General features: G+C 54.9%; 3 protein-coding genes across 3 annotated transcripts; 2 read left to right on the forward strand and 1 right to left on the reverse strand.

The window, feature by feature from the left end:
- Nucleotides 1-4,760: 4,760 nt before the first annotated feature.
- DCS_05030 (uncharacterized protein) lies at nucleotides 4,761-5,309 on the forward strand (the record flags this gene model as incomplete). Its single annotated transcript, XM_040802336.1, has 1 exon — nucleotides 4,761-5,309. The coding sequence occupies one exon, from the start codon at nucleotides 4,761-4,763 to the stop codon at nucleotides 5,307-5,309; it is 549 nt and encodes a 182-aa protein (XP_040657369.1).
- A 1,739-nt stretch (nucleotides 5,310-7,048) lies between these two features.
- DCS_05031 (NIMA-like protein kinase) lies at nucleotides 7,049-9,391 on the reverse strand (the record flags this gene model as incomplete). The annotated part of the gene is made up of 3 exons (XM_040802337.1): nucleotides 7,049-8,703; nucleotides 8,800-9,267; nucleotides 9,346-9,391. 3 exons carry the CDS (start codon nucleotides 9,389-9,391, stop codon nucleotides 7,049-7,051), a joined length of 2,169 nt encoding a protein of 722 aa, XP_040657370.1.
- An 834-nt stretch (nucleotides 9,392-10,225) lies between these two features.
- DCS_05032 (uncharacterized protein) lies at nucleotides 10,226-12,332 on the forward strand (the record flags this gene model as incomplete). Its single annotated transcript, XM_040802338.1, has 3 exons — nucleotides 10,226-10,426; nucleotides 10,510-10,558; nucleotides 10,636-12,332. 3 exons carry the CDS (start codon nucleotides 10,226-10,228, stop codon nucleotides 12,330-12,332), a joined length of 1,947 nt encoding a protein of 648 aa, XP_040657371.1.
- Nucleotides 12,333-12,524: the final 192 nt, after the last annotated feature.

Genomic DNA, 12,524 nt, shown 5'->3' on the forward strand with positions numbered 1-12,524 from the left:
GATTCCCTATAGAGGTATTCAATATTGGTGGGAATAGCTGTGGCTGGCAACAGGTGTTGGGTGGCTTTGAGAACTGCGGAATTAACGCATCATTCGCATCGTCGTCGGGTGTTATGTGTAGAAATGGCTGCGTATGAATTGTCCCATGGTGAATGCAACAACTACGTATCTGTACCTTAACCTTGGCGTCGTACAATCACAGTTGTAGTTGCTTGGCTTGGGCTGCTTCCGTACCTGCCGGGTAGACAGGGGATGTTGCTGAATTTGACGGATAGTTTCGGCCCTTTTCCCGCCATGGTGCAATATCTACAGCATGTCAATTACTGCCGCGTATTGATAATGAAATGGCATTCGGATACCTCTCTGGCAGTACGAGTTGACGACCTTCTATACCATTTGGTGAAATGAAAACTTCCACCTGGTCATGGCACATATCTACTGAGAGATGCCATACCCCAACAGGACTGGGGAAGGGGAATGCATTATAGTAGTCCGATTATAACTATGCATTGTCCGGGTGTAGTCTGTATGTATAGCTGCGTACGAGAAGTGCATGCACTTGCATCCCTGGTACTTGCATGCGTATGCTAGGTTGAGTTTTAGGATAACGGATTTGGTTGGGTTAAGATGTTGAAGAGGCTAATACTGTCAGCTATCGGTGCTGGTGTATGTATGCCCAAATATCTTCGGAATAATCTAGACAACCATCGTTTTTAAGTACGTGGTCATTTTTTACCACTTCAACGATCAGTTTATACGATAATGGATCAGATAGTAGAAAAGCCGAATCTGAAACCCCATCTGGGGTGGTTGCTAATATTGTTATCGCGGTAGATCCAGCCACAGGGGGTATGATGTACGGCGGGATAACCAGTCCTAGCGCATTTGAAGTTCCGACATAGCTTGAAAGGCCACCATCAAACGTATAACTGCCAGGAAGAGAGACCGTTACAGGTACAGATGTTGCAGGACTTTTCACACATGAAGCAGTTATCGGTATAGGGGTAATCGTACATAGCGAGGGTTGATAGGAAATACTATTTAAGAATACGGAGATTGGTACTACTACCTTAACGTATATCTTCAATTCTAACTTCAATTACCACGATAAACTCAATGTAGAAAAATTGCCAAGAAATATTGAAGTCCACTCGTCATTCACGTATGTTTTGGGGTACAATCTCCTTCAATCGCCGTGCATCTCTTACACCTATACTCGGAGATCCAAATTTCCCTAAGGGAGGTGTTACGGCGCGAAACCTTCCAACAACTGTTGAACCAGGTATGGTATTTGCACACGAACTTGCACACTATAATGCCTCATTTCTTAATGCAGCCATTACACAAGCGTGGCTTGGTTGTTGGATTGAAGAGCATATGGTTTTTTGGTGGGTTGGGCACCTTACTCACCTGACCTTAATCCAATCGAAAATGTATGGGAACTGGTTAAAGAAAGGATTATGGATCCATCCCGAGCCACCTGACGTTTCTAAAACCCATAAACCTCAAAGCAACGGCTATGCCAAACAGCGGCTGAGGCATGGGGAGAGATTGGTAATACCATCTTGAATGATTTGACAGAGTTGATGCGTCGACGCCTATCAGTAGTTGTGGCTGCAAATAGACGGTATGCAAAGTACCAATTAGTTATTGGAAAGTCTATCATTGTATGAGTATAGGCTATTTTTATAATATTACAAGTAACCGCATGTTGGTACTACGGTTTGTGTTTATAGATATACACATAGCTGCACATATCGCATAGCTACTCTATCCCTTCGCCATGCACTGTACGGAGTACACTTGGAGTATTGTGTTCCTGCCTGGTAATAATGGTAACTGAAAGTAACAAGGGTGATGACTACTCATCCACTTTTGCTACCATACATCTGTAGCTATTGAGTGAGGTAACCACATCGACTGGACAAGAAATACTGTACGACAGATAGGAGCACAGTTTGATGATAGATATTCTCCATTTTCTTCACCAGAAGCGATGCTCAGTACCGGCCACAAGCTCAAGAATAAGTATTTCGATCAACTTCTGGCTGGCTGGCTGCTGGCGCGTGTAGGAGTTTTGCATTCCTTCCATTTGGCAACGAAACCCGTCTAGCCAGCCTACTCTCGACCGATCCCAAACGCCCGCTGGCCTTCTGTAAGTCTTGCTGTGCCGTGCTCACTCCTTTGGCTACGGAGAACGCCGGTTCCTGCTGGCATGAATGAACGTTCATCTTTCCTCAGAGATGAGTAGATTCGACCGTTGCCAACTCCCCGCCCCCCCATGTGTTTGGACACAATTTGTGGCCAGTCAGCGCGCCCATCCTACCTAGATGCGCACGCAGGCTTCAAGAACGAGCATGAGTAGGTACCATGGCAGCATGCCCGAAGTGGTCCCCGAAAATTCGACTGCGCCCATTGGAGCAATCCTTGTTGCGATGGCATTACCAGCAGGACTATGTAGGTTCGTGTTGAAAACGATTCCAGACTTGTCATGATTATGCACCTCTAGGGAAGCTATCATGCCTAGCATGATCGTGTTGATCCACGGCAACCAAGAATCCCAGGAATGGATGTCCATGTCGATTGCGTACAGTGGCACATGCTCTGCCCCTCATTGTTTGTGGCCTCGCAAAGCATGTAAGTAATACTGCAAGTTCCGGTGGTCTCGTTCCACACGTCCACCTGCCGAGCGATGCCCACACTTTTGGCATTCAACATTGCTTACTGCTGACAGCTCGTCCATTTCTTGAACCGACTCCTTGTTCGCATCCTGGACGCTGACAACGTCGCAATATGAGGGAAGGGGACCTTTGGGTGCTGAATACGGGTTGCCGCCAAAGCAGGGGCGATGAGATATGGGCATGCACTATGCAACACGCACGTGCAGCAAGGGGCCGCGGCGGCCTGAGATGACGTTCTCGAGGTTCGGATCAACGGGTCGAGGAACGGGGCAATCCGTTTCCAAGGTCGTCGTGTCGCATCACCGTCGCTGCTCTCTTGTTCTCTCATCCGTCCGGCGGGTGACCCAGCTTTGACATGTAATGACCGCATCACTCTCGCATAAAGTTCCACCTCGTCACCACACATGGCCGTCGTACCACCGTCTTCGGAAGCGATGACCCTGACGTAGCTGGAGGGAAGCAGCTGCGTGTTTCTCCCTTGGGCTCTGTGCTTTGTGGTCTGCACCTTGCACTCTGTGTGCTTTGTGGTCCGCTCCATGCGCCCTTGGCGGTCGAGGAGCAGAAGCAAAGCAGGCGATGGGGCGAGAGGCGAGCCAGTGGTCGAGTGCGGCTTGATCCCTTGGCAAGTTTACCGTCGCACATCGCACGTCTCCTGTCCCATGCGCTCGCTCGCTCACTCGCCTGGATTGGTATGGATATCTGAGCGCCATTTATGGAAGTGTATACTTATGAAACGATCATCTTTCCCATCCACCCACAATCCATCCATCCATCCATTCACGTGCCATCCATTCACGTGCCTGCCCTTCGCCCAGCCATCTGACACTCCTGCGCACTTGCCATGCCGAGTGAGATACGGTGAGCGATTCGGAAAGCGCGAATGGCAAGTCTAGCAACCACTCCTTCCTGCCTTGCCCGTCATTGCCGTTAGCACCTCGTGTGCCCGAAGACCTCGGTTCTCCCACCCCTTTCCCCATTCCCATTTCCCATTTCCCACCTATCCTTTTTTTTCCACCGTCTCCCATTTCCCATTTCTTTCACTCCATCCCATTTTCTCATCTCCTTTCCCCTATCCCAGATTCCTGGCTTGAACGCGTCAGCGAGCAGCTAGTGATGCTTTGCATCCATCCTGTTCCCGCCGCTGTTGGGGTCCAAGGTACAGATAAGCCGTGCGGACGACAGGAAGAGCCAGGCAAACAGGGAGCAGGGATTCCCCGCCGCAGCCTGTCTAACTGCACACTTGCTCCATTCCATATAGCTGCGCAGCAGTAATAATACGTATACGGAGTACAAGTTGTCGTGCTCCAATTACGCCTTGCAACTCCGTCCACTTGACCGTATTACTGAGTCCCTCCCTCTCCCCAGCCTGTTTGTGCAACCACACCCTCGGATGTGCTTTCTGATCACTACTGCCAAGGACATCAGACGGACCCACGCATCGGCAGATCCAACGGGGTCTCCTTTCCCTTCCAATCACTCTGCTCTCGGTCAATCTGTCATTGCATCAGCGTCCCGTCTTCTTCCTCCCCGTCAACAGCCATCTCCCTCCAACCCAACCCAACCCAACCAGCCGAATCGCGAAGCCGGGCCACGATCACAACTCCGGCCCCTTGGCCTGCATCCTTCAATCAATCCTTCAACCAAAGGGCCATTCGAGCAGGCAGCGCAGATATATACCCAAGGCTGCCTTCGTCTGGACTTCCGCCAACCCATCAACTTAGCCGCCATTAGCTTGCTATGAACGCCCACCGCTCGGGTACCTCACGTTGAGCCTGTTTGCTTTTGCCGCCATAATATCGACTCATTCGCCATCTTGTTGCTTTCCATGGTCGGCACCGTCGCTGCCCAGATACCATGACGCTCTGCGCATTTTTGCCGCCGGAAAAGAGGCAATCGCTGCTCCTACCCTCAGGCTTGCCGCCGCAACTGTCAGCCGCCGCCGCGCCCGCCATCCTTCTCTCGGTCGTACCCGACACCTTCGACGCTTCCTGAGCGTACCCTCCCTTCCTTCTTTCCTACCAGCCGCCCTGACAGACCAACTCTCTCCAGGCGCCGGAGCGCCGGGTGAGCTCGATCGCCATGGCGGCCAACGCTGTGCCGGACACCCAATTGGGCCTCACAGACGAGGAAATCCAGCTGCTGCGCCAGGGTCAGGCCGCACTCGGCGGGAGCGCCGCCGCCTCGACCAATTCTAGGGCGGCCAGCAGAGCCAGCAGCCAGGGCTTGCTGCTTCTCGACAGCTCATCTCTCGCCGCCTTGGGTCGCTACTTTGACCGGCTGATGGCTGGCGTCGAGCAGAATATCCGCACCCTTGGCGAGCAGGCCCAGATGTTCACCCAGTTGCAGTACGATAGAGCCGGCAACATCATTTACGGCGCCGATGCCGAAATTGCTCGCTACACCGAAATACTGCGCCAGCTAGACGAGCTCGAGCTCGATTTTGACCGCATAGCCCATATCAAGGACATTGTCAAGGCGTATCGACAGCGGGTCCAGGACATGGAGCGGGACCTCGACGCGGTCGGCTCCTCCAGTCGGCACCACAAGCACCCCTCGACCCATCGAAGCACCCACCACCCACACTCACAATCGCACCGTCATGGCTCGTCTCGCAAGCACAAACGTTGACACTCGCCCCCAAACATCCACTTCATTCAACGACCTCATTTTGAGGGGGAATTGCTACACGACCTGGCCGAGGACCTCGTCATGTTATACACACGCCTACTTTACATACAAGTACGCTCGTATATTTTCCCTCGAAGACATGGTGGCAATGGACCATGTGTATGTCGATAGGGATCAGTTCCGTGGAAAAGCAGCGATGGCTGAAAGCAGCATCGAGTTGGTCATATGCACTGACCATGTCAAAGACGAATGGACGCCTCACGGTTGGAAAGAGAAAGGTATCGGCCTCACGGCTTGCTGGTATTATTCCCTTGCGTTGATGTTTTGCCTAGTACAGTATCTGCTTTCTATTCGAATGTACTCACCGACCTGTAACACTCGCATGGGCCAATGGCCATCTCAGGTCTACACCTTTGCCTCGTTCTTATCGGTTTCTGGCTGGCATAGGCATACAGTCTTGGGACAAAAAACTCGGTCTTTCTCCGTTGCAACTGTATCGTGAAGCAAGTACCGCTGCTTGCTTTGTATCCGAAACATGTTTCTGTCCGCGTGGGTTTACCATCACGGGCAAGCAGGCCAGGGTACAAGAGATGGCGAAGCTGATCTTGCCTGGACAGGCGATGCGCATTGATCAGTCCAGCTGTCCCTCCGCTGAGATGATAGCCACCAGTTGCTTTCATGGGGCCCTGGCTCAGATAGAATCGTAGATACTTGGTTGCCTGAGCAGGTCCGACAGGCGACGGATGCTGGCAAATCACGACAATGAGCAAGTCATCCCTGAGCAGCGAGTATGCCGACCTGCGAGTCCTACGCGAAGTCATCAGTAGCAGTTTCGGTGGAAGATGGGGTCCTGGTTGGGCAGCCGCTCCCACCCTTTCATCCATTCGGTTTCTTTCTCCTACTCCTCACTCTCCCATCCCCGCCCCCCTCCGTTGCCCTTCGAAGCCTCGGTCATAAGTACGCGGAATAAGGGGGCCGATGGCTCGGACGCGGCAAGGAAATCGTTCGGGGATGAGTGTTCCGCCCCCATAACAAACCCGGCTAGCAATCCGGCACCTGACGCGAGCGATTGAATGCAAGAGGAGTATATACGTGCACAACCCTGAGCCTGTCTGGCGAACAATATGTTGCTCTCCATGTTTGAGTACATCAGCCTGGTGATTCGGCGCCGGTAACAGACCCATGCTAAGATCTCTGTCGTCACCAAATCAGGAGATGCAGGCAGGTGGCATCTGAAACTCCTCATCAACATGCCTTTCTTTCTCTCTATCTGTCCCTATACCGGTATGCTCCTTACACGGCACCATTTAATTCTCATTATCCAACACGCAACGCCTGCCCTGATACCAAGCAACAGGCCGTAGCCTAGCCTCGTCAAAACAGCAGAGAACAAGAAGAGGAAGGGCGAAAGCCCAGGGCCTCATGCGATGATCAAATCGCCGTCTTGTTTCCTGAGTTGCAAGCCAAAAACAAAAGTACACACAAACGCCATAAAATGCCTCGCCCAATGTGCTCGAGAATTCAGAAGCCGACACCCTCCAACACCCCCCTCGTCTTCATTACCTTGCCTTGCGCCGCCTCGCTTCACCTTGCCCTGGTCTCTTTACCCTGCATCGCTCCAAGCCGAGGACAAGTATTGTCAGCAAACGAAATGGCGGTGGAAACCCTCCAAAAGAGACAAATGAAATGCCAACCGCGATTGCGAAGAAATGTGAATCGTTTCAGCGCAGCAAAGACTCCTACACCCTTGCAATTCGACGCTGTCGCACGAGGAACGGACTCGGCATCTCGTCTCTCTCGGGATCCCAGACTGCCACCGGCTCGCTTCCGCTTCCGCCGCTTGCCCTTCTCTCGCCTGTCACGCGATCGCGGAAAGCCCCTCGCTTCGGGCTCGCGTTGTCCGTCGCCGCTGCGCCCAACTGACGGCCCCCAGCGCGGGCCTGCTGCAGCTCGACGAGCGTCCGACCCTTGATGCTGTTTTTCGTCGCAAGCTTGTTGAGATTGTCGCCGCTGGCGCTGCCGGTGTCCTTCTTCATCGAGTTCTTTCGGCTCAGACCGCCACCGTTGGACGTTGCTTCCGACTGCAGGCTGGCGACGGACGGTATTCTACTGAGCGGACGCGCCGGCGAGCGCGTGCGAGACTCAGCCTGTGACATCGCCGCAGCTCCCGCGACGGCCTTGGAAACTAGACCGGCGCAGGAAGCTTTCGTCTTGAGACGGTTGACCGGGCCAGACTTTTGCGACGTCAGCACTGGCCGGTCCCTTGCCGTGAAGGGATTCTTTGCCGATCTGTGTCGCGTAGGAGACGGCATCAAGTCGTCGTCATCCGACTCGATGCAAGTCGGCTCACGATGCAGCGCCCACTTAGGGTCGCCGTGGACGGCGTTGTTGGCCGCGAAGATGTTGGCCGCGTGGGTCGAGGGCGGCTTCGTAGCGCCACCCCGACGCGGCGAGAGCGAGAGCGAGGCGATGGCCATTGGGCTAGGAGAGGCCATCTCGACGTCCATTGGCGTGCCCGTGGCCCCGGCAAACATCGTCTGCGCCCGGCCAAAGGGCGTCCGCGTGCTGCGTTTGGCCTCCTTGGACGATTCGGGGCTGTCGATGGAGTACTCGGTGATGTCCGTCGTCGACAGGAAGTCGTCGCTGCTGGCGCCGATGGAGGAATGGGGGTAGTCGGATCTGGCCGACGACGAGGCGTACTCCTCCACGGCCGGCTCCTCGGCCACGAGCGTGACCGTCTTTTTCTTCTGCAGCTCAGCATCGATGCGGTTCCGGACCTCTTCTTCAAATCGCTTATTCAGCCGGTCGACCTCGGCGTTGACGAGCCGGTCAATTTCGAGTCGGGCCTTGACCTCCCATTCACGGCGCACGCAGGCGTCGACCTCGTCGCGCACGAGGTCCTTTTCCCGATCTATCGTCGCCAGCCTGTCCTCGAGCTCCTTTTCCTTCCGCTTGACCGAGTCTTCCCTCGCCTTGAGCGACTTATTCAGGTCGACGACCTCCTTCTCCTTGCGCATCAGTCTCACCACGGGCAAGTCCAACAACTGCGCCGTGTCGGGCCGTCGATCGGGGTTCACCCGCAGGCAATCCTTGATCACCTGGAAAAGCTCGGGCGAGTAGATGGCCGGTAACGGCGCCACCCTGCCTTCCTTGATCTTCTGAACGAGCTGGAAGTGCGTCTTGGCGTTGAACGGCGGCTCGCGTGAGCAGAGCTCGTACATGATGCAGCCGAGCGACCAAATGTCCGACTTGAGGGTGTATTTTTCGGCCGCGCAGATCTCCGGAGACATGTAGAAGGGGGTGCCGACGTAGGTAGAGGCGAAGTCGTGCGACTTGATCATCTTGGAAAGGCCAAAGTCACCGAGCTTCACCGAGTTGTCCTCGCCAAGAAACACTGCGTCCCCGTACCTTCCGTCAGCCTTGTTTTTGCCACTCGACTGCGCAACAGGGCAGTGAGATACTGGGAGAGTGAGCGGGGGGGGGAACGTACCATTCTCGGGCTTTAGATCTCGATGGAGAATCGTCATGGTGCCTGCCGGAACCTTCGGGCTCGCGCTGGCGGTGCCCTGCGCCAGGCCTAGCACGTTTGCTCCGACGTCGGGGGGGTCGACACCGTAGTGGCAGCGATACAAGGCCATGACGAGCTGGCTAAAGATGCTCCAGACAAAGCTCTCCTGCGCGTGCTGGCCCTTGAGCTGCAGGTCCTTGATGACGCGGCCGAGGTCGCCGTTGCCGCAGTACTCCATGTACAGATGCAGATCCTGGCTGAGTTTGAGGTGTTCGCGGTGGTAGTATGCGACGATGTTGGCATGCCGGAGGTGGGAGAGGATCTGGAACTCGGCGTGGAGCTGCTCGCGCTCCTTCTGGGACATTCGCAAGTAGGAGATCTCCTTGCGGCACATGATGAAGCCATCTTCCTTGCGTCGCACCTTGCGGATGATGCCAAAGGAGCCATGGCCTGGGAGAAGACCGATCCCGTCAGATCGTCGTCATGCGGAGGGGAGGGAGGGGGGGCGCAAGCGGCTGGCCGACTCACCAATCTTCTCCAACGTGTCGTACTTGCTCTCGGACGACATCGACATGGTGGACCGTTCTGTTCACGCCCTTGGTTCTTCACGACGCCAGCGTTATTTATCGTTGCCACCCTGCGCCCATAGAAGCCCACGAGGTGCTCAAACTGCGCAGCAGCTGGAGTCGCACTGCATGCGCCAGGCGGAAGGACGGTCGATGCGGTGATCGAGCGGGCCTTCTGCTGCAAAAAAAAAAAATAGGCCTGCTATGGTTAGTATCCGTGTTACGTCTATCGTGTGTCGTGTATCCGGGTGAAGCCTGCGATCGTTGGTGAAGTTGCTTGCTGTTGTTGATGCACCGTAGGAAGGAGAGGAGGAGAAGGTTGGGTTTTGCCTACAGCGCAGGTCCAGTCTTGGCTGGGGTTAGATTGAGCACTGAACTGACCGGCTAATATTGAGGGAAGAGTGTCAGCGCTGTAGCATGAGCTCACCCCAGTCGTTTGCATCCGTTGCGCTCGGCCGACTGGTTGCCAGGGGTCAACGACACCTCGTCACCACGGCAACCGTTACATGCAGGGATTCATTTCATCTGCGCCACACCCTCTTGTGGGGCACTGCGGCCGCGCCACAGCTGTCAACCAGTCCATTGGCAACGGTCGGCCTAGTCGGATCTTTTTTTGCTTTGTCATCATTTGGTCAAACGTGACGACATGCGTCTATTCGTTCGTCCGTTCGTCCATCGACTGCAACCATCTCCGGATTCCGATCTCATCTTATGAATCAATAGATAGGTCCTCGGTGCATTACCTAGTTGTCAGCCCGTCTCATGCTTTCCCCGCACACCTTCTTGTCATTTCCTATTAAGTCATTTGTTTGTCGGTTGTTCCCGTAAATCTAGACCTGGACATGTTGCACCCCAAGTACGACAAGTACGGGTTAAAAAGCAAGCTTGACGGTAGCAACGAAAATCCGCTCGATCAAAGCCCGCAGTTTGATGAGTTCCTGCTGGCCTGTCGCCACGGCGATCTGCCCAAATGTCAGGAGCTCATCGACCTCGGCGTCAACATCAACGGCAAGGACAAGTTTGACTACACGCCACTCATTATTGTACGTCCGGACATTCCCGACTAGCCTCGACTGCACTGCTCGGGGTGCCCGACGATCTGGCGTTGACCACCGCGATGGCATAGGCCAGCTTGTGTGGCCATTACGAACTTGTGCAGCTGCTTCTAGAGTCGGGTACGTCATTGTTTCCCTCGCATCCGTATTTCACTCGTCAATGTTTGCACACTCCGCTGACTGATTCCGTCCTCCAGGCGCACTGGCGGAGAGAAACACGTTCCAGGGAGAACGATGCATCTATAATGCGCTGAATGATCGAATACGACAGCTCTTGCTCCAGTACGACTTTTCCAAGACATCAAACCCGTACGTGTACTGGTCGACCCACATCACCGGCCTGCTCGCTCGTACGAACCCCCAAACCTCGGACATATCCCTTGTCGCCGGCTCACACACCTTCCGCCTGCACAAGTTCCTCCTCGCTTCCCGCACGCACTACTTCCGCCGCGAGCTCGAGGTCCTACCCGAGACGGAGTCATGGAGATTTCCACCAAACGTTCCCCTCGACGCCGTCCACCTGTTCCTGCGATATCTCTATCTTGGCGATCTCCCCCGCGATCTCGTCCCTGCCGGCGGCCTCGCGTCGAAAGAGGGGATCGCGAAGGCGCTGGATGATATCAGCCATGATCTTGGCATTGAAACACTCTGGGACGCCTTCATGGCAGGTGGCGACCGCCGGCTTGCACGCCAGCGGTTCCAGGACGAGGAGCACCGCGCGCTGCAACAGGTGGACGAATTTTTCCACCGCAACGTGCTCGGTAGAAAGGTCGTCGTCGACTTGGAGCGGGTGGACGATGTCAAGTGGGAGTACAACAATCCGGCCTTTGCGGACGTCTTTCTCAGGGCAGACGAGCAGAAGTTCACGCTTGATGAGGAAATCAACGGTGCACAGGAGAAGGCGGTGCTCGACAGCCGAGGCATACCACTCGACTCGGTCGCAGAGGGGAATTTCAGGCCACCCAGTCAGTCGGTGCTCTACCCTGTACACAAAGCTATGCTCATCCGCAGCGAGTACTTTGACCGCATGTTCTCGGGCGAATACGTCGAGGCCCAACGGTCGACACATCTCATCGTCGTCAAAGTCGACTGCTCGCCTGCCGTGCTCGAGCTTGTCCTCAGCTTCCTGTATACGGAGAAGACAAACTGCCCCCTGGAACACGCTCTCGACCTGCTCTACGCCGCCGACATGCTCTTCATAGACAGACTCAAGACGAAGGCTGCCGTGGCCATCAGCACGCTTGGTAGCGGTCGAAGCAACGTGCTTGTCGACAGAACGCACCCTGCCGGCAGCAGAACCCATGGCAAGGCCGAAAAACCGGCCGATGCGGTTGATTTGGAGCCAATAAACATCTACGACGTCATTCACGCTGCCTGGGACCTGCGCGTCCAGCGTCTCGAGGAATTTTCTGCGCGCTATCTTGCCACGCGCCTCGAGGACTACATCGATGACCCCGATTTCCAGGAGCTCATCCGCGAAAGCGCTGCGCGCATCCGCCTCCGCGAAGAGACGGACACCATCGAACTGCTCGACGACATACGCTACTACCTGTCGGAGCGCTTCCGTCTGCGCTTCGAGGATGCCGGTCTCGATGAGATGCTGACAGGAGATGGCGAATCCATTTCTTCGCAGGAGTCTACCCTCGACGCGGCCCATGATCGTTCGGGCGCTGTAATTGCTGGCCAGGTTGATGCCTCAGAACATGCGCCCGACGGTGGGACAGAGAAGGGGGTGGCAGGTGGTGGTGGTGGTGGTGCTGCTGCTGCTGCTGCTGCTGTGCTCACACTGGACGGCCGCACGGCCGAGGACGAGTTCGCCTCCGATTTCATCAACTACCAGATCCTACTGGACAAAATTGACGCCATGCTGGAACGATTACAGCTTGATGCTTAACCCGAAAAGATTTCGAAGGCACAGTAAGTTTGTGGATGAGTTTATTTATCGCACTTGCATCTGTGATGTACCCCGATATGGAATCGATCGACATTATGCCAGTACTTTGTCACCGTCCATCACAACGTTTAACTAGAATATATTACGAGCTACGGCCTGGCGGGTTCATATGCATATCCACTTTCTGTCCTT

Source organism: Drechmeria coniospora, chromosome 02 (assembly GCF_001625195.1).
Source record: "Drechmeria coniospora strain ARSEF 6962 chromosome 02, whole genome shotgun sequence".
NCBI lineage: Eukaryota > Fungi > Ascomycota > Sordariomycetes > Hypocreales > Ophiocordycipitaceae > Drechmeria > Drechmeria coniospora.